General features: G+C 43.1%; 3 protein-coding genes across 3 annotated transcripts in view; all 3 read right to left on the reverse strand.

Annotated features, from left to right (window-relative positions):
* The window catches only part of cabin1 (calcineurin binding protein 1), a 111,567-nt gene extending 99,278 nt beyond the window's left edge, over positions 1-12,289 (reverse strand). The window contains exons 1-15 of the mRNA XM_088935792.1: positions 12,260-12,289; positions 11,550-11,597; positions 10,804-10,896; positions 9,795-9,908; positions 9,067-9,201; positions 8,131-8,311; positions 6,098-6,227; positions 5,401-5,550; positions 4,636-4,910; positions 4,108-4,276; positions 3,556-3,692; positions 2,924-3,141; positions 1,816-1,897; positions 1,297-1,484; positions 701-850 (exon numbers count right to left, since the gene is read on the reverse strand). Of these exons, the coding sequence (XP_088791918.1) occupies positions 701-850; positions 1,297-1,484; positions 1,816-1,897; positions 2,924-3,141; positions 3,556-3,692; positions 4,108-4,276; positions 4,636-4,910; positions 5,401-5,550; positions 6,098-6,227; positions 8,131-8,311; positions 9,067-9,201; positions 9,795-9,908; positions 10,804-10,896; positions 11,550-11,552 (2,025 nt within the window). The 5' untranslated portion in view covers positions 11,553-11,597; positions 12,260-12,289. The remainder of the gene's footprint in view (positions 1-700; positions 851-1,296; positions 1,485-1,815; positions 1,898-2,923; positions 3,142-3,555; positions 3,693-4,107; positions 4,277-4,635; positions 4,911-5,400; positions 5,551-6,097; positions 6,228-8,130; positions 8,312-9,066; positions 9,202-9,794; positions 9,909-10,803; positions 10,897-11,549; positions 11,598-12,259) is intronic.
* A 3,707-nt stretch (positions 12,290-15,996) lies between these two features.
* On the reverse strand, positions 15,997-18,056 carry ddt (D-dopachrome tautomerase). The gene is made up of 3 exons (XM_088935303.1): positions 17,833-18,056; positions 16,744-16,919; positions 15,997-16,261 (listed from the first exon to the last, which is right to left on the reverse strand). The coding sequence occupies exons 1-3, from the start codon at positions 17,938-17,940 to the stop codon at positions 16,189-16,191; spliced, it is 357 nt and encodes a 118-aa protein (XP_088791429.1). The 5' UTR covers positions 17,941-18,056; the 3' UTR covers positions 15,997-16,188.
* A 1,599-nt stretch (positions 18,057-19,655) lies between these two features.
* On the reverse strand, positions 19,656-22,275 carry chchd10 (coiled-coil-helix-coiled-coil-helix domain containing 10). The gene is made up of 4 exons (XM_088935302.1): positions 22,118-22,275; positions 21,174-21,399; positions 20,583-20,730; positions 19,656-19,890 (listed from the first exon to the last, which is right to left on the reverse strand). Exons 1-4 carry the CDS (start codon positions 22,156-22,158, stop codon positions 19,871-19,873), a joined length of 435 nt encoding a protein of 144 aa, XP_088791428.1. The 5' UTR covers positions 22,159-22,275; the 3' UTR covers positions 19,656-19,870.
* Between the last annotated feature and the right edge of the window lie 323 nt (positions 22,276-22,598).

The raw sequence follows: 22,598 nt of genomic DNA on the forward strand, positions 1-22,598 counted from the left end.
CACTCCAGCATGAGACAGCCTGTTTCCACAGCAACTCGGCCTTCATTTTGTTTCAGAAAAAAACTGTTTTTATGGCTTTCAAGCAAATGCCCCCCCCAAAAAAAAGAAGCAAAGATTGACGGATCAAAAGAAAAATTCTGTCCATCTTATTGGGCTGCGTATAGACTTTTGCAATAATATCAATACAGTATATCAGAAAGGCTGGATCAGTTTATGATCGATATGCATACATTTGCATGTATACATTTCAATAAAATATACATACATTTACAGTAAGTACAGTACTTCCCCAAATCATAATTAATACTGACCATCTTGTAAATTGAGCCTCTGAAGTGTACAGGCTGTATTAAGTGCTTCCACATTACGCTGGTTCATAGAGAACAGCACTCTTTGATTGCAGATGATAAGAGACATGCAAGCTATTGCTATGAGCCTATCCTGCTTTGCAGTAAACACTTCAGCATCTTCCTACCACTTTGAAAGTGAAAACATGTTGTTCTGAAGACTAGGAGACAAGACTGCAGCTCATCAATCAGAGCAATGACAGTCTGGTCATGGCTCTCAGAGAAGATGCAAACAGACCTTAAATGAGACTTCCATTTAGCATTACAACTCAAAACCTATATAACTGGACACTCTCACGACGACTGTCTCAGCAGTCTGACAGGGTGACTGCTGGCACCACCAGATGCCTGACCTCCTCCACAGAGATGGTGGAATCAACTCTCAGGTTGGGCAGGTGGACTGTGTACTTCTCCCCTTCTTCACTCCCAGACTGTGCAGCTGCTTGACTCTGAAGCATCCCAGTGCAAATGTCATAACTCTCCAAAGCCTGCTCCATATCTCCCTGCAATCAGATGCAAACGTTTTCAGGTGGACCATGGTCGAGATGTTTCTTGTCATGATTATGGCCCAACCAAATTCACCGTCTTACACAGTCTTACATACAGCATTGGGTAAAACATTAAGTTGGGAGTAGCCTTCATTAGCTGGAAATTTGATCTCTATACTCTTTTCGTGTAAATCTTCCTGGAGCCATAATGTGCAACAGGTATTTACTGCGGAACTACAGTATACAGTGGCATCACTGCTTACACTTACATATAGGTTTGGTACTTGCCTGACAACCCAAGACTTTGCAGTGTGTACAGTATAATACTGTATTAGGTATCATTTCATTTCTACAAATACACTATTATTGTGACAATAATGATTTCCAGTAGCATACATTTTTATGCCAATGTTTTAAAACACAAGAGTGAAACTGGAAAAGAAAATGTTCTACTGGCTCACCTGCAGAGCCAGGAAGCGAGCCTTCAGCCAATACACTCGTACCACGAACGCAAGCCAGCCCTCCTCAAACAGATCCTTCTGCGAGGCGGCAAACGCCAGCTGCAGCAGGTCCCCCTGGAAATACTGGCCTGGAAAATCAGTGCCGGACTGATCTGCCCCGGGACCTGACTGGCACTTCCTCGGAGAGACTGCAACAACAGGCAATGCAAATGGATCTGTGGTGAATTCTAGTGTCTGCCGGATACTGCGGAGACGGATCTAATCTGTGTGTGGAAGATCAGGGCCACTGAGCAGAATCTTCATGACAAAATGGTTACAGTCACAGGTAATACAAATCCATTGCTCTTTATTACAAAGCCAAAAACATACTCCTGTTACCAAGAACCTGCAGACAAGTATCATCACACAAACCACATGCCGTTCAGATTAATCTTACTTGAGGATAAAGAACAGTTTGAGAGCAGGGACTTAAATATTTCAGTGCCAAGTGAAGTGATCACAATCCTGCTCATGGCTCACCCGTGCTGTTGCCCTTGCCCTTGGTCAGTGACCACTGCTCCAGCTGCAGCTCCATGCAGGAGAGGCTCATCACCATCATTTCCTACACAGGGGAGAGGGAAGCAGCTGAGATACAGAGAGATATTAACACAGACGGCTGTTCCAGGCCCATGTGAGCTTCATGTTGTCATTCATTTCCCAGACTTGAGAAATATATATATACACTGTATGCTTTCTTGATCTTTGCACATATTTTTCTAATGATTGCTTTCAAACTAGTCAATGAAAATTGTTCATGTGCCTTTTTTTATCATAAATATACAAGCTTTTTATTTCATGTGTCATAAATAATACTGTAAGAAATTTGCTAAAGCACATGAAACACGAATAACACCCCCGGTAAGCAAATGATAAATCCTTGTAGGTCACCATTGATATTACCCAAATTTTAAATTAATGCAATATTCATTTTAAACCTGCTCAATATTTATTTTTACCTCGTTTCATTACTTGTGCATTGCGCCGTTATTGTAAGGAAAGCCTGATTTTACTGACAAAATTCTCCTTCAGCAGATTTTGTCAGTTAAATCCAAAGTCTGTTAAAGGAAAGTCCATTAAGCCAAGGATTTCCTGCATTAGAATTAAAAATGTTAGTAGAATACGTCATGATAAGTTACTGCCGGATGTCACAAAGAGCCGAGGATTCGTCTGAGCATTCCGAGGTACTGTCTGAACAGATTAATCTTGAACAGGAAAATCAATGAATTCCCACACCAGGATTTCTCCTCCTGTACAACATGATTAGGCTGAAATGCTCATGACCTGGTTAAGGTTCCTTCCAATCTTCACAAAATATGAACTATCCCTCTTGACTGAACTCTCAATCTCACATACTCTTCCCGTCTACAATATTGATCTTATTGTTTACCTGACCATATAACTTTTGGATGCCTCCCCGACAAGAAACAAAATATCATTTTACAACATCTGGGGCAAACAGGACAGACGGGAACAAAAAAAATCAGAAAGATTGAAAGCTTTATCCAAAAGGACTGTAATCTTAAATCCAAAAGGTATCCATTTTTGAATCATCGTTTTCTGTCCTAAACATCTGCGACCAGGGCGGTACCTTGATGTGCTGGTTGCTGCAGTCTCGGAGCAGAGGGCTGGGCAGGTCGCTGCTGTGCTTCCTCCAGCTCTGGTAGATCTCCAGCACCACGGACGCCAGCGTGGGCGGCCACTCCTCCAGGAACTTCTTCCCGACGGCCTTCAGGTAGCGCATCAGCAGCTCAAGGATCCCGCCGTTGGCCATGTTGCTCAGCAGGAAGGCATGTACCTCCTGCCTCTCTGGACGAGAGTGACGGCAAACTCAGTCACTTCCCAGGGCCGGGTGTGTTTGATTTCGTTTCTCCAAAAGCAGCACACACTAAACGTTGCCTTTTCTGGTTGGGTCGTGGAATTAGCTATGCAAATTCTTGATTTAAAAAAAAACTTTGTAATACAGAACTGCTTCTACACAAAGGTTTATGGGTTGATGCCTCTAAAATAAACGTCTGAGCAAGAGGTAGAAACAGACTTAGAATCAAATGATACACCGCTAACACCCTGCCGTGTGCCCGCTGCTCACCCAGGTATTCAATTCAGCCTGAATACTGATATTCAGGCTCCGGCCCCTTGGTGACCCTGAATTAAACGAAAGTAAGAAAGTGGATGAATGGACATCCCTAACAATATCTTCCCTGCAAATGAATGGATTGTTACCTGATTCCCTAAATGTTGTGGTGTCAAATGACATAGAATGGGAACCAGTGAGCAGCTGACTGTCTTGCTTGACCTCTGATTGGATCTCATAGTTACTCAGGCTCTCTTCATCATCCTCAGGGTCCAGCTTCTTTAATCTGCATCAATCCAGGCAGAAACAAAACCGTCACGTCACTGTGTGAACCCTCCCAGTTCACAGATGTCAGGGCAGGAAACAAATTAAATGTGACTATTTTCTCAAAGCATAATTATAGAATTAGCATTGCTGGAAAATAATACCAGACCCTGGGCAGCATATTCATAAAGGACTGTCTACCATGCTTCTTTTTGTTCAGAAATGATAAGGAAGCTCCAGATGACAAAAATAATTTAAGAGATGTTAGCCCAGAAGGATTGAGGAGACATTTCGTGACTTCTTTTCGTTGTCCTTTAGTAAGGAAAAAAAACAGGCAAAAACTTATCACGATGGGATTTTTGTTTTCCAAAAGAAAGCCCAGGGTTTCTAGATTCTCTCATTTTTTTTCCCTAAAATCTATTTTCTCCCCTGCATACCTGGAGGGCAGAAACTTGAACAGCAGCTCCTGAAAGTCAATCTTCTCCTCTTTCTTGCACTTTGTGTTTCTGACACGAGCTGAACGCCGCTTGGCAGTCTCGCCGCTCTCCTCCGTCACGCGCTTCCTCTTGGCTTTCTTCGCCTTGTCAGAGAGGCAGGCGTCTGCCGCTGCAGGAACAGGAAAGCGAGAGCCCTGTCAGCTCGTCACTCCCGAGTCGCTGCCAACACAGGCCCGTTTCACTTCTCCCACTCCGACAAAGAATCCGCCGCAGCTGTCTGACACCAGTCAACAAACTCTACAGCATTTATATTCCCCTCTGTGTACATAACAAAACAAAATAAACACCTGTCCCCCCCACAGCCCGCTGCTCCAGAATCTACCCTACTTTTTGAGAAAGTTTTATGTTTAAGTTTTACTCAATGGAGATGGCTTATCCTACAATACAAAGCAAAAAAGCACAATTATATAAAGCAGAATTAATTACCCCCCCGTCCTGTAATGAAGAGGCGTGCCCGCCGTTACCGACCTACGGAAGTGGTGACCTCCACCACGTTCTGGTTCTGCGCGATCTGGGCCAGGGTCGTGGGCTGCGAGAGTGGGGCGAGCTCCGCAGCGGCGGGGGGGGCCCCGGCGCTGACCGGGACGGTCTGGATCACGCTGACAGGGGCGAAGGCCTGGGAAAAGGCCTGGAGCTCCTTGTACTCGGACAGGTCGATCCGCCTGCCCAGGCTGGGCCGGGGGGGCTCGCAGGTGGTCTGGTGCCTGTACATGGCCAGCAGGCTGTCCCCGAGGCCCTTCCACCTGGGGGGCGAGCGCGGGGGTTAGCGGACAGTCACATCTCTTCCCACGCAGCACCGCGTGGGAACACAGAACACAGAAACGGAGTTTCAAGGCTGCTGAAGCTTACAACCTCGGTTCTTAAAAATAAAACAACTGCCACTGTAAATTTAGCAAGCAAAATCCTTCGCTTCAGAGAGGAAATCTTAAAAATCTCTGGGGTGTACTCTTCATATTTCAAAATCAAACCCTCACTGTTAATACTTCAGCTGAACAGACAAGGAAGTAGATGAGGTTACATGCTTCCTCACTCGTTCCATATGAAGAATGCTACGTTGGGCAATGCTGTTGTAGTAGTGTGCTATACTGGGGCAGTAGCACACACAAGATATGGATATGCTTACCAACCCAAGGTCTGACAGCAGACCTTTTTACCTCGTTCCGCCTCACTGATTGCACTCTTCAGCCCTGAACCTACTCAAGCGCCCACAAGAACAGTTAATGAGACCCGTACGTGAAGTTGGAAATGGGCTGTACAAGCTGGAGGTCGGGCTGCGGATTCTGGGCACACAGGGCCTGCCGTCGCCTGCGCAGCTCCAGGCCTTCCTCCACGATGGCCCGAGCCTCGGCCTCGTCCACCTCGGCCTCGTGGATGGACATGTCGCTGTGGCGGAGACAGGGACACTCAGTACAGCGCGGGCCGCTGCGAGGAGCGGGGCAGCTCGTCCCGCAAACAGGCGGCCAGAAAATACGCCGCACAGCTAAAGCAAGCGTGCGCCGCGAGTCTGACATCCGGTTCCAACGCCTTTAACTTGGGCAACAGTGAAAAGTCACTGTGCGCTTTCAACAAACAAAAAATACACCACTCTTAGACAGCATCACTATTTTTCTTTCGCAGGCCGAACAAAACACAAATTAGAAAATCTATCTGAGAACGAAACCCCAGCCCAGGTTTGATTTGCATTCGTCAAGCTTCATCGTACTTTACTAAAATCTCAATTTCATTCAGACTGAAGTGTTGAGCAGAGATGCTGCGAGAAGAGAGGCATTAAAACCGCATTTTTGGTAACTCTAAATAATCATTAGGAGAAAGCAACGTGACTGCGCAGACAGAAAGGACAGCGGAGTCAAGGAAAAAGAACTCAAGAGTGCAGAGCTAAATCTCCACTGTCTTCATTCTGTGAGGACAACTTCCGAGACGACTCACACACCATTTCCAGAACATGCGAAAAGAGTCCTTTCTTAGACAGGGCTGCTCCTCAAAGATCCTCTCCTTCAGAACCAGGCCTTTGGTGTAGCAACAGTCTTTTTCCAGGGCCTTGCAGATGAAATACAGGCAGCCTGCCCAGGACAAGAATGCGATGTTAAGAATTCTTGCTTAAAACACACTGTAGATTTCTAATCTAAAGTGCTTTACAAAGAATTCACCTCAAAAACATTATACCACATTGATTACATCCTATTAGCAACAGATATTTCTCCATTAACATCTCAGTAAAAAGATTCAGCAATCATACATTTGACAAAATGACACAGTCCCAGAATGAATTTCAAACTTCAAGAGCCATTTAAAATACAAATTTTATAAGACTTAGGAAGCCAACACATGCTTTCAACCACAAAACTGATAGAATAATGTTGATCCAAAGTGAATCACAAAACAAAGCTAATCAACTGAGTACTAAAAAAATGAATTATAATAGTTTAGAATTCTTATTTACAATTATACCTTTAGAACAGCTTAAGCATTATACGTTACAAGCAGGCTCAAGTTCAGAAAATTATTTCTGTTCAATAGCATTCCAAACGTAAAACACCTACATAATTTACATAAACAGAAACAAGAACTTCAGTAATCACCTCTGAAGATGCAGAGTAACATCATCACTATCACAGATACACTGATGTATTTTAATGCATCATTACAGCAAATCAAACCTTCCGAGGCAATACACCATATTTGTCACAAACATTTGTGTCACCTGTGAATTATTTGACATGTAATGGCTACATGACCAACAGATCATGATGTAAACACAGACAGTACCTACCCAAATTGAACTAATCTGGCCGTTACTGATAATTCACCTCTCGGCATGATTTCGAGTTCCCTCTGCATTTATCGACAGGGTTTACACAAATAGAGCACCAATCCTGTTGCTTACCTTTCAGGAAGGTTCGCCTTTATTTGATACGTTTAAGTAATTTTAGCAATGAATTTCAAGGCACATAAAAATGATCAGTCATCATTTGTACGTCTTCAGTCTGGCTTTTCGAAGTCTAGAGGGAAAATCCTGTGGCTAAGAGCTGATAAAAGGCTGCCCTGTGGCTGTGTGATGTATAATTGATCAGAGACAGTTTCCCCCCCTCCTGAACTCCTAGTGGAGTTAAAGACTTGGTGACAGCAACCTTGCAGACTGCAAAAACTTCTTTCAATCCACAAATGGCTTCATTAAAACTAAGCCAAAAGAAACATTTTACATTTGACCGTCTTATTTTGGAAAAAGGAAAAAAATACTCAGATACGAACATATCTTCACTGGCCAAGCAAAGGTTTAAAATCCATTTGTTTTCTAACCACTTTATCCAATACAAAGTCACAGAGCAGCTGGAATTTATCCTGGTAAGCGACAGGCGCAAGGCAGGATACACCCCGGATGGGACACCAGTCCGTCGTAGGGCTCACACAGATACAAACACACACACACACTCACACCAGGGTCAATTTTCACAGAAGCCAGTTAACCTACTTGTATGTCTTTGGACTGTGGGAGGAAACTGGAGCACCTACAGGAAACCCACACAAAAACAGGAAAAACGTACAAATTCCATGCAGATCTATTTCCAGGGCCAGAATTGTACTCAGGGCCCCTGCTCTGTGAGGCACCCCAATCAGTGCTAACCACTACACCACTGTGTCGCCCAAGGTTCAAAATGCCAGTTAATTTTTTCAGCATCGCTGGCAAGCACCACATTCTTCTGATCAACTATACATTGGAATGTAAGGGTACCTTTCTTCCCATTACAAACCCTTTCTCAATACCATGTCTGTTTAATGCACCATCTTGTGTCTTCCATAACTGCAGGCAGTTTTACAACAAAACACTGTTGGCCTATTACTAAAGAAAATCTGAGGCACATGTTACTATTCTATTCTTTAAGAACTTTTTAAAGATTTTACAAAGCACTTATATCCACCTCTAACTGGCCCACAGCTCTCCACCTTGCAGGTGGGGGTACTCACAGCTGTAGTCGCTGAGTGTGTAGAGCACAGTGATGAGGTTGTCCAGGCAGGGCCAGTGGTCGGAGTTGCAGCGCAGTCCCTCCTCAAAGGCGTGTCTGGCCAGAGGGATCTTCACCAGCCTCAGCGCCACCTGGCCAATCTTGTACCACATGTTCACATCGGTGGCATCCAGGAGGACGGCCTACAGCACGACACGTACAACTTGTAGCTCCGGCAAAATAGCACAAAGATGCAAAATAAAAATATGCTACTCTTTCTCAGAATTATTTCTGTTCCCCTTCCTGCCAAACTAAACACAAATGATAAAATCTTATTATTCTATTATTAGACTAAAGCCTAATAATCTCAGGTCTACTTCGGCCACACACTTGCACTGCAGCCTGCCACAGTTTAGGGATATGTGTTTGTAGCACTATATTCAACAGAAATTAGTTAGTAAGTCCACTAATAAATGAGCATGTACTAAACAAACTGAAAAAAAACAATCCCCCTACTCCATTTACAGCTGCCATTTAACTGCATTAAACAATAAGAGCTTCAGGAAGCTTATCTAAAGAACAATGATGTGACCTATACAAACTAAAAGGGGTTATTCCACTACAGAAGCTGGAAATTTATTCTCAGTTGTAGTAGCTGTATTAACTTGGAGCGGTAGTACTGTGGCTAAGGATCTGCGCTTGTGGCTGGAAGGTTGCCGGTTCAAATCCCGCGGCCGGCAGAGGAATCCTACTCCACTGGGCCCCTGAGCAAGGCCCTTAACCCCAGCTGCGCCAGGGGTGCTGCATAAATGGCTGACCCTGCCCTCTGACCCCAAGCTTCTCTCTCCCCGTCTGCGTGCCTGTGTATCTCAGGGAGAGCAAGCTGGGGTACGAAAAAGGACCAATTCCTAATGCAAGAAATTGCATGTGGCTAATAAAGTGATCTTATCTGATCTACCTCCAGGTAGAAGTCCATGGCTGTCTCCAGGTCATCCCGCAGTGCAGCCAGGCTGGCCAGGTTCTTGTAAGTGGAGTATTTCAGCATCAGCCCCGGGTGTTTGAGCCCCATCTTCTCAACGTCTGAAGGCACCGCCTGGAAAATCCCGGGAGAGAGCCCAGGTCATGGAACTTGAAAGCATACTTTTGTGAAAAGCGGGTTTTTAGAAAGATTTCCGACGGTTCTTTAGTGTATTTACATTTTGCTTATTTACCAATAGATAGGCCGACAAAAAGATGGACAGATGAAAAAATGAAAATGCATCCATTTGAAAATATTCACCAACTTCCCCAATGCAAGATGGCAACATTTTTACTGACGATATGATACAATAATATTTTTATCTGATTTCTCAGAAATCTGTTTTGCCTCCAAGCAGTTATGTTCAACCCACAGAGAGACAAAAATAAAACATAGAAACAGCACACATAAACAAGATATTCAAAATAAATATAACACAAAACACATCAACCCAAACAAAAACATTACTCACCACTTCTACAGGAATCCCAAGTTTACTTTCCAACAATCACCCTAAAGATCCTAGAAATATCTGCTATTTATCCTGTATCCTAAGAAAAATGACCTGATCTGTAATTATGTAAACACTAGTCACACAACACCAAAGATGTATTTTGTAAGTTGTATGATGATGGGACAATTCACCATTGTGTACATTACTGTCTCACCTCTTTAAGCAGCGGGGTCTCCAGGAGCTCGTGATAGGCCTTTGCAGACTCCTCAAACCGGTCATGTTTCTGGAGGTCCAGAGCTTTGTGGTACAGAGCAAATGCCTCTGCCTCCTACTCAGAGAAAGAGCACTCAAACTGTGCAACAGTCTGTACACTGTTCAGACCTTCAGCTTTCTGGCTACCACAAAATACACAAACACCTACCAAACTACTGCTTCCCCCATTAAAGAGTAAACTGGGCACAAGTCACAGAACAGCACCTCAGTCACATCTGCTTGAAGAGCAATGCCCTGAGCCTGTTACAGAAGTGACGCGACCCTCTTCTGAAAGTGTAGTGCAGTGTAAAACTCAGCTTTAGTGCAGGACTGGTCTGTTGGCATGCGCGGCAGAGTTATCTGCTGTCTAGGAAGAGTCACTGGACGGAACGCAGCCCAGGGGCAAACGGGATCAAAGCCCAGCAGGAGCAGAGGAAGATGCGCTCATCACACATACATATTCCATACCATTCCATACTGATTTATATAATAAAATATAATCCCTCCATCTGTGTTCTGAAAAATGTTTTTCCCAACTCCCACATCAGAAAGACTACAGAAAATAAAATGATCCTGCAGCTTGGATCACACCTTTCCCCTTGTCTTAACTAATTTTCTTCTAAATTCTCTCTGTTCATTGTAGGTTTCATTTCACACCTCTCTTCAGCTATCCTGACTCCACACTACCGGAGTGGCCACTCTGTCTGTCCCCTGCTCCCGCCCCTCCTCTCTCCCAGCTCTTGTTCTCCTGCTACATCACCTTTGCTTACTGCCCTGTCTTTCTCACACCTGAAGAAGGCTCCAGGGCCGAAACGTTGCGTTTTCTTTCTTCTCTTTTCAGCAGGGAATAAACCTATTACTTGTTCCTTTGCATAATAAAATGTATTTTTTAGATATAAAATACCTGAACCCTATGAACAGTACGGCCCAAGAGAGCAGGTAACGTGGGGTTTAAGCCAGAGGGAGCTCACCTGGGCCTCCTTGGTCTGCGTCTTCCTGGTTTTCTGCAGGTCATCATGTTCGTCCCCAGTCGCTGAGGCCGCATTCAGTGCAGCGATTCGGATCTGGGAATAAAAGCCAGGGTCAAGCCTGCAGGAGGTAACGATGAGCCTAGACCACACCTATTTCAATTCCGGGGAAAGCCCGGCTGGGAGGCCACGGTGTCACGTCGGGAAGCGTTTCCCAACGAGCACGCCATCGGACATCAACCGGTGCGCTGCCCAACTCTGAACCAGTCCCACCTGGAAATAATTAACCGACAAAACATATCGGCTTTTCCAGGCCAGCTGGCAACTGCTGTGGCCAGGACCATATCACTGCTTAGTGAATGCCGTTAAAACATGTGCCTTAGGCTGGAAAAGGTTTTCAAAAAATTAGTGAAACTTTGAATGTATAATCATGCTCGATATAATCCTATATTACTATAATTATATTACAAAGTGCCATTAAACTGAATATGCAATGCAATACTTTAGACCCTAAAGAATGACTCCTTTGTTGAGTCATAAAATAACGTTTTTTTTATTCATTCAAAATCACTGCTATGTTTGAAGTTTGGGATGCACATCAAAACAATTACAATTTGTATTAAACCCAGAAGAACAGCAGGCCAGTCTGTGTAATTATTTAACTGATTAACTTAATAAAAATACAAAAATTAAAAGAAATCAATATGGTTTTCTTCACACGTTGCTCTTTGAGAGAATATAAAATGTACCATTGTTTTCTTCAGCACCAGATTCTTCTTACTTCATGTTGAGAAGACCTGCAATAAATAAGTCTTTTTCAATGAAATGCTTTATGACCGAACTATCGCGATGTTTTTGTTTTATTCTTTGATACAAACTGCAGGCATTTGTTTATCAACACAATCGTTACATACTAACAAAGCGTTAAAGTATTTTAAGCTCTCTGATGTTTCTCTGGATCATTCTAAGAAAGGGGGTTCAGGAAGAAAATATATATTGGACTGTATTAATTAATACTATTAAGACGTTATTAAAAAATATGACTTTCAATTACACGCAGCACCATTAAATTGATATATGACTGCACACCAATATCCCACATGCTAAGGTAAACGTTTGAAATGTAAGTTTGCCGAGTAAAACTAAAACCACATTTTAGTACCGATATATTTCAGTATATTTCATATATTTATAACATTTAACGCTACCATTTTCAGTTTTATAGCTCTAATCAGGAATCAATTGGTGCGTTTCCTTCACCGTATCGCAGCTATACAATAACTCAATCAGCTCCCTATTGACACAAGCGTGTTCTGCAACACTACAAATAATCAAGGTTATATTCGTTTTAAATAAAAGAAACAAACCTAACTGCTGACTTAATAAATATAAAATATTAAAACACAGAGATGCGCATAACGATGCATGAAATAGCGTTAAACGTATTTTAATTCTTTACCTGCGCTGCTTTGCAAACTGCACTTTGCTTGACTGTTGTGAAGCATCTGCCAGCAACAGCCTATCCTACTGGTTCAGTCTGGCCGGTGAAATTCAGCCAATCACAAACTCATATACTGGTAACCAGGCACAGCACGACTGGGTTCTGTGGAAAGTAACTTCTGTGGACTATTGTCCATATACATCGGAAAATGTTTGATGAGAGAACGGATTAAACATCTTTTGCTATTGCCAAGTAATTGCTATTTAAACCTGGCCCAAGACAACACAAGATTAACACAATCAATGATAGTATCATGAAGAAGACTCAAATTGAAATATTATCCTTATAATACTGTAATTCGATTTCTGCTGTCAACGGTATTTTTAAGGGTAAAAGTGTCTTATTTTACTCCAATTGGAAGACAATATTATTCTGCATGCAGCTATGAAGGGGATAGTATGAATTATAAAGCAATAAACTTCGATTAAATTTCACATAAAAAGGTGAAAGTTACAAAAATGTTTTATATAAAACCAATTTATTTTTTTGTTCTACAAAAGGAATGTTCATATTTCCAAAGGAAAAAATGACAATGACAAGATAATTTTCAAGTTTATTCATGGACACCGTGGCAAATAACGTGAATGTTTTGTTTACATACAGAAGTAATTACAGCTGAAGATGTAAATTAAACCAATGCATTAAATTAATTATCATTAAAGCGCCCATTGTTAATCAGATGTATAGGTTTTAACTATTTGTGCCTCAGCCAAGGCAGGTCTTGGGTGCCTCATTAATGCTGATGAGACCCACTTTAAAACTAAATCCTCACATTTCCAGGACATTCTTGGTACAAGTGACATTTTTTGTTAGCATTTTCACAGCTCCGTGAAGTTGGCCCGCCTACAGACAGCACAAACGATGAAACCCACCTCATTCATTAGTGCTACGTTTGTGCCGGTTTGTGCTGTTGAAAGTAGCGTTTGTGCTGCTTTTCTTCCCGACATATAGCCCCTTGTTTTCCCTGTGATCATATTACCATGCACGGCGACTTTGACCTCCAGTGACCCCGTCTGCCGAGTTCAAGCGCTCTGTTAAAGTTTAGCTCGTACCCTTAACATTTTAAAGATAATCAATATCCATAAACATATGAGCCTCCTTAGATGTGAATAATACTTAGACATGACGCATGCCAACAAGTTAACCATCTATGATATAAACCTGTGGTTGTAATGTATGTAAAATCACCGTGATTGTAAGATCAACGGTTTTTATTATCAGGCACGTTTTTTTTTTCTTTCCCTACCGTAACATGTTGTTTCCAAACGCGTAACTCTGGGATACCATAGCGACAAGACCTCCGCAGCATGCCACGATAGGGACCCCATGTATAAGGCATGTATATCGCGGCAGTGTACATCACGACTGGCGCCTTGCTTCCATTCCACCCTGGCACCGCTATCGCAACAAAGGTCTCATATCAGGACATGATATACCCAGATAGGACGTGTCCCGATATATGGACTTTGTGTCGCAATATATGGACTCCAAGTCGCGATATGGGGGCGGGACATTTTGTCGAGGTATGTCATATCGCGATATACAGGCTTCATGTCGCGACATGAGCGTGGCAGTTTTGTCATATCGTGATATTGGGTCTTTCATGTCGCGACATGGGGGCGGGGCATTTTTCGGGGTATGTCATATCGCGATATACGAAATTCATGTCGCGACATGGGCGTGGCAGTTTTGGTCATATCGCGATATAGGGTCTTTCATGTCGCGACATGGGGGCGGGGCATTTTTGGGGGTATGTCATATCGCGATATACGGAATTCATGTCGCGACATGGGCATGGCAGTTTTTGTCATATCGCGATATAGGGTCTTTCATGTCGCGACATGGGGGCGGGGCATTTTTTCGGGACGTGTCATATCGCGATATACGGGGCTTCATGTCGCGACATGGGGGTGGGCGTTTTGTTGGGGGTATGCTATGTCGCAATATGCGGGCTCCATGTCGCGACACGGGGGCGGGGGCATTTTGTCGGGGTATGTCATATCGCAACATATGGACTTAATGTCGCGCCAGTCGCAATGGGTATCGCCATGTGATCGTAATGCGCGCACTCCTATCGTGACATGCTATCGGAGTCGTGAACGCGTTGTGGATGCCATGACATTCTTTGTCTGCTATTCTGTTTTGACCTCAGTGCGACTTCTCTTAGATTGATCAGTAATTGGAAACCAATGGATGTGTTACTGTTACTGTGTATCCAGCGTGCTCATACAGCACACACGGTTCACACAGAACTTCCGCTGTGGCGCTTTACCCAATCAGAGTGTCGATTCTCACTCTTCACCCAATCAGAGTGTCGATTCTCACTCTTCACCCAATCGCGGCCCGAGCTGTTCGGGGGTTTAGCCAATCACGGCTCTGAGAGCTGTTCAAGCCAGCAGCGCCAGGTGGATCGGCTTGTTCACTGTCAATGAGAATCTATTTTTAAAATGCTTTACTTATTTGCAAAATAACTACATCGGGTTGTTTTTATTGACGTCTTTATTGATTCACGATGTCCCGTACCCTTCGAAATAAATACATTTATTTGCAGTATAACTGTCTCCGCTGCTTTCCGTAATGAATACATGGTATTTGAACAATTTTAATCGTATATTTAAGGTAGGGGAAACCCCTTCTGCTTTGTACTTCAAAAATAAATAGAAATGTAAAGTCTATGATCGTTATATTATTATGCTCGTACTTTCAATTCTGTTTTTAATTGTTAAATTATCTCGATCTTGAAACCAATACCTAAAAGTACACGAGCAATACATTTTCGAGAACATGGTTAAATGTAAGACTGTTTATTCATGTAAAGGCTGCATAGTCTGGGGTCAACTGATCAAAATCAAACAAGGCGCTATATCTCGGAAACAAAAGCAGCACAAACGCTACTTTCAACGGCACAAACGTAGCTCTAACGAATGAGGTGGGTTTCATCGTTTGTGCTGTCTGTAGGGGGGGGGGGAGGGGGGCAACTTCACGGAGCTTATTTTCACTAACGGAGAACAAGAGGACATCATAGAACAAGTGAACGTACACAGTCACGTTAAGGTCTCTCTTCATGATGATTATACCTTGAAATATACAGATAAAGACTTCAATTTCAAATGTGGCAATTAAAAAATAAGAGTAATCAATCAGAATATCAGCAATGTGCTATAAGCAGACACATTCCATGTTAAAGATTTTCGGAGTACCAGGTTCAGGTGGTAATACCTCAATGGGAGTGAGGCATTATGCAGGGTTACCAGAAGACACTCACAGTTAGACAGTTCAGTAGAGCAGACCAATGAAGGAAGAAAGAGAAAACTCAGGGCAACAGAGAACGAATATTAACACCATGTCAGGAACTCAGCTCACTTAAATACAGAATCTCTTTTTCCAATTAGTCAATACCTACAATTATTTATTCAATTCCAGGCACCAGCATCTAACTAAACTAATGAATATCCTCAGGTCACTCTTTTTAACCTCCTATTCTAACAGAACCAGACAATACATCACACCAGATCTCACAGGGGATTTTTTTACACCCAGTCAGACAAATGTGCTCTAAAAGCTGCTGATATATTGACCTTCTGTTCTGTTTTTAATGCCTCATAGCCATAAGTAAGAATTTATAACAATCCTTTCATGTTGTTCGTCCTTATAAAGAAATACATCTGGAAAAGGGATCCCTTGACTAGACAACATTCCTTCTTATAATATTTTTTTATTTCTGAGTGTGTCACAAATTGATATCTGTTACATATAAGGAGCACTAGGAATTTATTAAACAGAAAAATGTGCTTCATTCTGCACACAACTGTCAAGTATAAGATACAATCCACTCTCTTTCCTGGCGGTGCACTGCAGCAATAGTGTGGCATTTGTATCCTCGTTCTTCATAGGAAAGTCATCACAGTCCCTTTCTTCCCAACTTGCCAGGGTTCGAGAGGACAGAACCGGAGGACAATCCTATTAGGAGGAAAATGAGAAATCTTGAGCCCCATCTGTAAGCCATTCACACAGCCCAATCCCAATCATTGTGTCCCCAAACTCGACAACTTTGTTACAAAATTCTTAAAATACGTTAACATTAGGTCTCTAAACTGAGGATGATACCTTCCTTTGTGTAAAAGAAACTCCTAAGGTGCTCTTTAATTTAACAGCAAGGCTCTTAATAATAAAAAGTATCTGAATTTTCCGTCTCCACCTTAAGCCTGCTAGGACAGGCTCCGACTCCCCTATGACCCTGAACTGGAAGAAGTGGTTAGTAAATGGCTGGCCGAATTTTGTGTGAAATTGTGTAAAACTCTGTGGTGGTTTTATTTTTTCCCCATAACTGTGTGGTAATATGTGTAATGTGCAGCATCTATCTAAGACACGCAGCCTCCAGTGCCACTCTCGGACAGCGGAGGGGCTGGAGGGTACTTGAGGATGCTCTTCAGTGCACTGACCTGTCTTCGCTGAGCCCCAGCTCCTGGGTGAGGAACTGGAAGATCTTGGCGCTGTGCTGCTTGTTCTTCTCCGCACTGTCCACCACCCCAATGGCAGAGACAGTGACCTGCACACAAGGAGCTGAGGAGCCAGCCATGAGCATGGACAGACCTGCCCTCACAGTCAAGTTCATCCTCTGTGGAGGAGAAGCCGAGAACAGCAGGAGTCAAGCACACACACCTGTTCTCACCAGCCTGGCTAGTCAGCAGCTGCTATTAATCCTCTACGAAACCCAAATAATAACCATCCCCAGGCATTACTGAAGTCACAAAACACAGCTTTTATTTTCATAATTTTGTTTTTCAATTAAAAAAAAAACAGACCCTACATCATGAAAAAATATTTCGCCATACAGAAACTTTAGGGGGTATGTGCAATTCATCAAATACACATTCACTGATAATCTGGCAGTGGCATAATTAAAAAAAAAGTAGTAGTTCAGGTGGGTAGCTGCGTCAGCATGCGTAGGCTGCAAAGGAACGAGTTATAGGTTTATTCCATGCTGAAAAAAAAGAAGAAAGAGAACACAACGTTTCGGCCGTGGAGCCTTCTTCAGGTGTGACACCTGAAGAAGGCTCCACGGCCGAAACGTTGTGTTCTCTTTCTTCTTTTTTTTCCAGCATGGAATAAACCTATTACTTGTTAATTAAAAAAAATGTGAATCCGTGGTTAGGATTCTGGACTCTTAATTGGAAGGTTGTGGGTTCAAATCTCTGGTGGGTCACTGCTGTGTTTCCCTTGAGCAAAGGTACTTCACCCGAAATCTCCCAGCTGTATGAATGAATGGATGCATGCAAACCTAAACCGGTTTCGATTAAAGCGCCAGCCAGATACATGAGTGAAAACGTAGGAAAACGTAGCTTTCCATCATCAACACTATGCAATTTCCTTCCTTTTAAAATGAACTTTATTTTGCATACAAACTACTCGATTTGGAAGTGCCCAATCTGAAACAATGTATCGTCCAAGTTCGAGGACGCTTCACGCACAATCAGAACTGCTTCAACTGCATCCAATATGCCGTGAAAGCAGTTCAGTCTCACACTCACGTCCTCCGGCTTCCCTAGTACCGCCGCCGTGCTGGAGCACATCTTTTTCAGAAACTCGTCGGGAAATTTGCTCGAAGGCAGGTTGCTCTCCAGATCGATGAACGGCATGGCGTCTCTCCACAAACTTTGTTATCAATCAGACGAAAGAAGTTACAGTACCTAAGGGACTACACAAGGACACCTCAAGCCGGAAAGCGGTGCAACTTCACTGCTCATTGGCTGGGTCCGCAACGCCTGTTCCGTGGCGTTCTTAAAGGCGCAGAGAGCAAGGAAAACTCCTTCAGTTTTGAAAGCAAATATGTCTGGGTTAAATATGTCTGCCGCCGCATCACAAAATCTAGAAAACAAATGCGATGAACCTGTTTAATGGTATTCACAAAATTGTCTACAGTAAGGCAATGACACAAGTTCACCGTTCACACTGAGATAGAATTAATCGTCTATTCAGGAACAATGTGTGTGCACAGGACGTAACCTTTTCTTTATCAGAAGCTCATTTATAACAAAAGGTTGTCTGGACTGGGGAAAAAAAAAATCTTCCTTTTGTGTGCATAGACAAAATTCTGCGATGTGCTTTTATGGAATCCTGACACTCCATGATTTCTCTCACGAATCATGACATGCTTGCTTCAGTCGCTGGAGCTCTACTCAGAAATTGCATGCTATAAATACACGTTTTTACATTAATAAGACATTTTTCCTTTTGGTTATCTAAAATTTATGAGGGGCGTTGGAAGTGCGATGTTTTGTTTCTAAACTATGCTTTTATCTTTTTTTTTCCTCCGTGCTTTTTTCCTCCAAACTCTTTCCTGAATGGTGAGAAAATCGTGCTAATTAAATCTCAACATAAACTGGACGTCCGATGATTAATGGTTTTGAAAAGTGCACTAAGGAATATTTGCTGGGGAAATAACCTGCTGCATTCGTGTGATCATCATCACACATCTGTCAAGAAAATCAAATCATTTTGAGGTTTGAGAAAACAACATTCTGACTGCTTGGTTATAAAAATGGCAGTATTCATTGGGGGTTTTTACCCAGTTGTCCTGCACACATTTCATTTTATGTTTTCACAATGGGGCTTTCCTCAATTCCCCCCCATTTCAATTTGTGAGTTAATGTTCCCTTCCCCACCTGATCTGCTGTGTAGTGTAGACTGTGGCACTGGCTGCCCCCCTTGTGTCACCCAGGTGAGGGCTGCTCCCAAGAGCTGGGTGAAGTTGGTCACATCCTCTCGTCTATGAAAAATGCCTTGCAAACCTTCTGGAACTTCTGGAAAGTTCTGTATAAATTACGTAGATCTTTAAAGAAGAAACCCGCTGATCCAGATATGCATGACTTAAAGGATAGGGGTGTTTTTTTACACATTGATCGGTACTGTCATCACAGTGGAAATGCATGGTATTCAATCCAATATAGAACTCTATTAAAATAACCAAATACTGCACTTGAAAAACAGGTTCCTTATTAATCACACAATGTTCACATTTAATGTATGGCAGTGTTGCATCCCAATTAATTTAAGCGTGGCGATTACCAAAACAACTTCTTGTGGTCGCGCAACACATTCCTAGGGTTGTGTTTAACAAGGTGTAGGATATAACCCATTAAACTGGCTAACAGTGAGTCACATCATGTGTTGTTTCTCTGTTGTCATCAAATTAGGGCTAGATCTGTTTTACAGTAATATCTTGGCTTATATACATTGTTTGTTTCTGCTTTAAAGACTCAAGCCTTTCAACAGTTACTTTTTTCAAAACAAATATTTCAGAATATTACATTTGACCGCTGGCAGCAAAAGATATGGACATGTTTCCAAAACATTTTAAAAGTTAAAATTATTTATTTTACCGTAAATCCTGATAATTTACATTTTGCACAAGAAAAACAAAGAAAGGGGTTGTTACAGTAATGAGATAATCCCCCCCTTTAGTGACAAATAGTGTTGATGGCGAGTCAGGTACAACCACAGAAGTATTGACTGAACATGTTATCATTTATTTTAATTCTGCAAGGAATGGCTTCAAAAATCCTGCAGTCAAACCAGTGATGATACACCTACAATGAGAATAAGACCATGATTATTTACATTATAACATAATTATGCTGTCAATAAATAGCAAGTTGCACAAATCTTTCTTCCACAAACAAGGGTGTTATTGTTAAAGAACACTGAAGATTACAAGAAAACTTCAATGAAGAATTCTGAAATCTTCAAAGCCACTGACAAAACTAAAACTGTGGACTACGTCTGCCTCAACAGCAAAACCAGTAGAACCAACCAGTAAGCATATGTAACACTGAGAAAAAGTGTCTTCTTCACACAAAGAGTTGTGAGTGTCTGGAACAAGTTACCCAGACACACCACTGAAGCCAATAACCTGGCCTTTTTTTAAGATGGGGGCTAGATAAGATCCTTGGATCACCCTCCAGAAAACCAAGGAGCTAGCTGAGCCAACTCCTCTCATTTTTTTTACATTCACTGAAAGTAAAAAGGACTAAAAAACAGGGGCACAGCTGTGAAATGTTATCTAATGTAAAATAAAAATTAAAAAATCCAATATTTACTTCTGCATCACATACACACCACAATTTCATACTAATCCCATGTTAAGAGGGGAGATGTCACCACTCTTAAAAGCCGAGTATGTCATTAAACTCCAAGATAACACAGGCTTGTTGTGTTAAGAAGGGGGCGCAGGTCGGTCATAGGCGAGGAGGCTGTTGAACTCAGTTTCTGAGACGCTCACCGTGTGAAAACTTGCACTGCTTGAGGGCCTCGCTGAAGCCCTCGCAGAGCGTGAGGTCGGACTGTGTGGTGGCGCACTCCAGGAACTGCTTCACCTCGAAGTGGCAGGGGCCCGGCTGCTGCAAGGAGGAGGAGCTTCTCGGGGGCTCCTGGGGGGAGACAAGGAAACCACACGGTTACCAGCCTCCGACCCATCTGGGGGGCTCCTGGCCAGCTTCAAGGAGATCAAAGACTAACGTATGTCCGCAAGCAAGGGTATTCAAAATCAATGTAAAAGCACAGAAACGCTTAACATAGGATAAAACGAAGGAGTTTAGAATCCAGACTAATCCAGACATAAGCATCCATACTGCGACTCTGGAGAAACCCTCACCTTATTTTGTCTAACAAACGGAACGCTACAGTGCTGCCTTCTTAAATGGGCTAAACATAGAGTCTGAAAACATGACATCCTCTTGACATGTGCAGTAAATTTCATGGAAGCCAATTAGTAGTTCTGCCCAGAAACAGCGTGGTTTGTCCCCTTTAGCCTGCACACGGATGTGCTCTGCGCAGTTCCGCTGCCCCACCTGGGACGGACAGGTTGTCTCACCTGATGGGCGCTGGCGGGTTTCGCCGGCTCCGGGCCGCCGCTGCCGCTGAACGCTCCAGTCAGGGCACTGCCGACAACGTGTCCCACCGCCGACCCCACCGCCACCCCGGCTGCGGTCGTGGCCATCTGCGCCATGAGACCGGGCTGCTTCGGCTGGGCTGGGGCAGTAGCCAGGGCTGCAGGTGGTGCCGCCATAGGTGGCGAGGCATGAGAGGGAGCGGGGTGGCTGCAAAAGACCCAACAGCCCCAGCACAGGGCAGGTTATCTACACCGGGAAAACTCCGCCAAACCCGACAGCCTGGCTAAACATAATACCAAACTGCAGTAAAACAGAAAATAAGCAAGAACTTTATGCGTGTGTTACACACGAAAACAATTAAACGCAGGTGCACCCATGCATAAAGAGGTGATGATCTGAATTTGACATACCCTTCCTTGAAACGCCGGGTATAACCTGTTCAAACACAGTTTGCGTCGAATTTCCGCGTTGCGAAACATCAGGTGTAAATAAATCTAGAGGGGCCCAATCTTGAAAAAGTAGGCTAGACGTTCAAAATCATGAAAACAAGACATATCCCAGTTCTTTATTGGAATTGTGTTACGCAACATACAGTACTGAACTCAGGACGCCCTTGACTGAAAGTTACAGGACTCAGGAGCTGCAAGTAACGCGTAAATTTGTCATGATCCACACAGTGACCTTCGTTTAGTTATAACGTTTAGTGAAAAGGAGATGGGAGATACACAAATTTTCGGTGAACCCAGAAGACATTATAGACATTAGTACCTTTAAGGTGCACTAATCGACAAATAATACTCCCCTTAATACTGGATGTTACCCCTCGTTTGACATCTACAGTATGTTCTGCGTCACAGTCAGTACGTGTGTTGTTCTATCAATATTAAACTATTTTGCACGTAGCAATTACAAAAAAATACTTTACCTAGCTACAGGCGAGGGTCTGCTACGGCTTCCTCTGGCCATTTTTAGCTGTTTGTTTTACAGATCGTCACTGTAAAAGCTGCAGCCGAGTCAGTAGCACACCGCGCTGTACATGCACTTGGTTTAAATGGCTTTCTGCGCCCACACGTGTGTGCGTGACCTTGTGAAGTCGGCGCTTCTGTTGCGCAGGCGCGAAATGAGCCCAGCTGTGAAGTACAGTCCTCGCATGCTCCTTCTGGTTTTGATTTTGATTTTTTTTGTTGTTGTTGCAATTATTCGAGTCGTGTCGGCCTTTATTGAGTCAGAACCTGACTCCGCTTATCAGTCAAGTTTGGTCTGGGTGTGCAAATGTGGTTTTATTGTGGGATTGTTGCAAACCTTTCCAGAAGTTTCTAGAATGCTTGGCCAACCTGAACACTTGCCAAATGAATGAGATAAGACTGACATATGACACGATTAGCGAAACGAGAATAAAATCACAT

Source organism: Atractosteus spatula, chromosome 17 (assembly GCF_055471065.1).
Source record: "Atractosteus spatula isolate fAtrSpa1 chromosome 17, fAtrSpa1.hap1, whole genome shotgun sequence".
NCBI lineage: Eukaryota > Metazoa > Chordata > Actinopteri > Semionotiformes > Lepisosteidae > Atractosteus > Atractosteus spatula.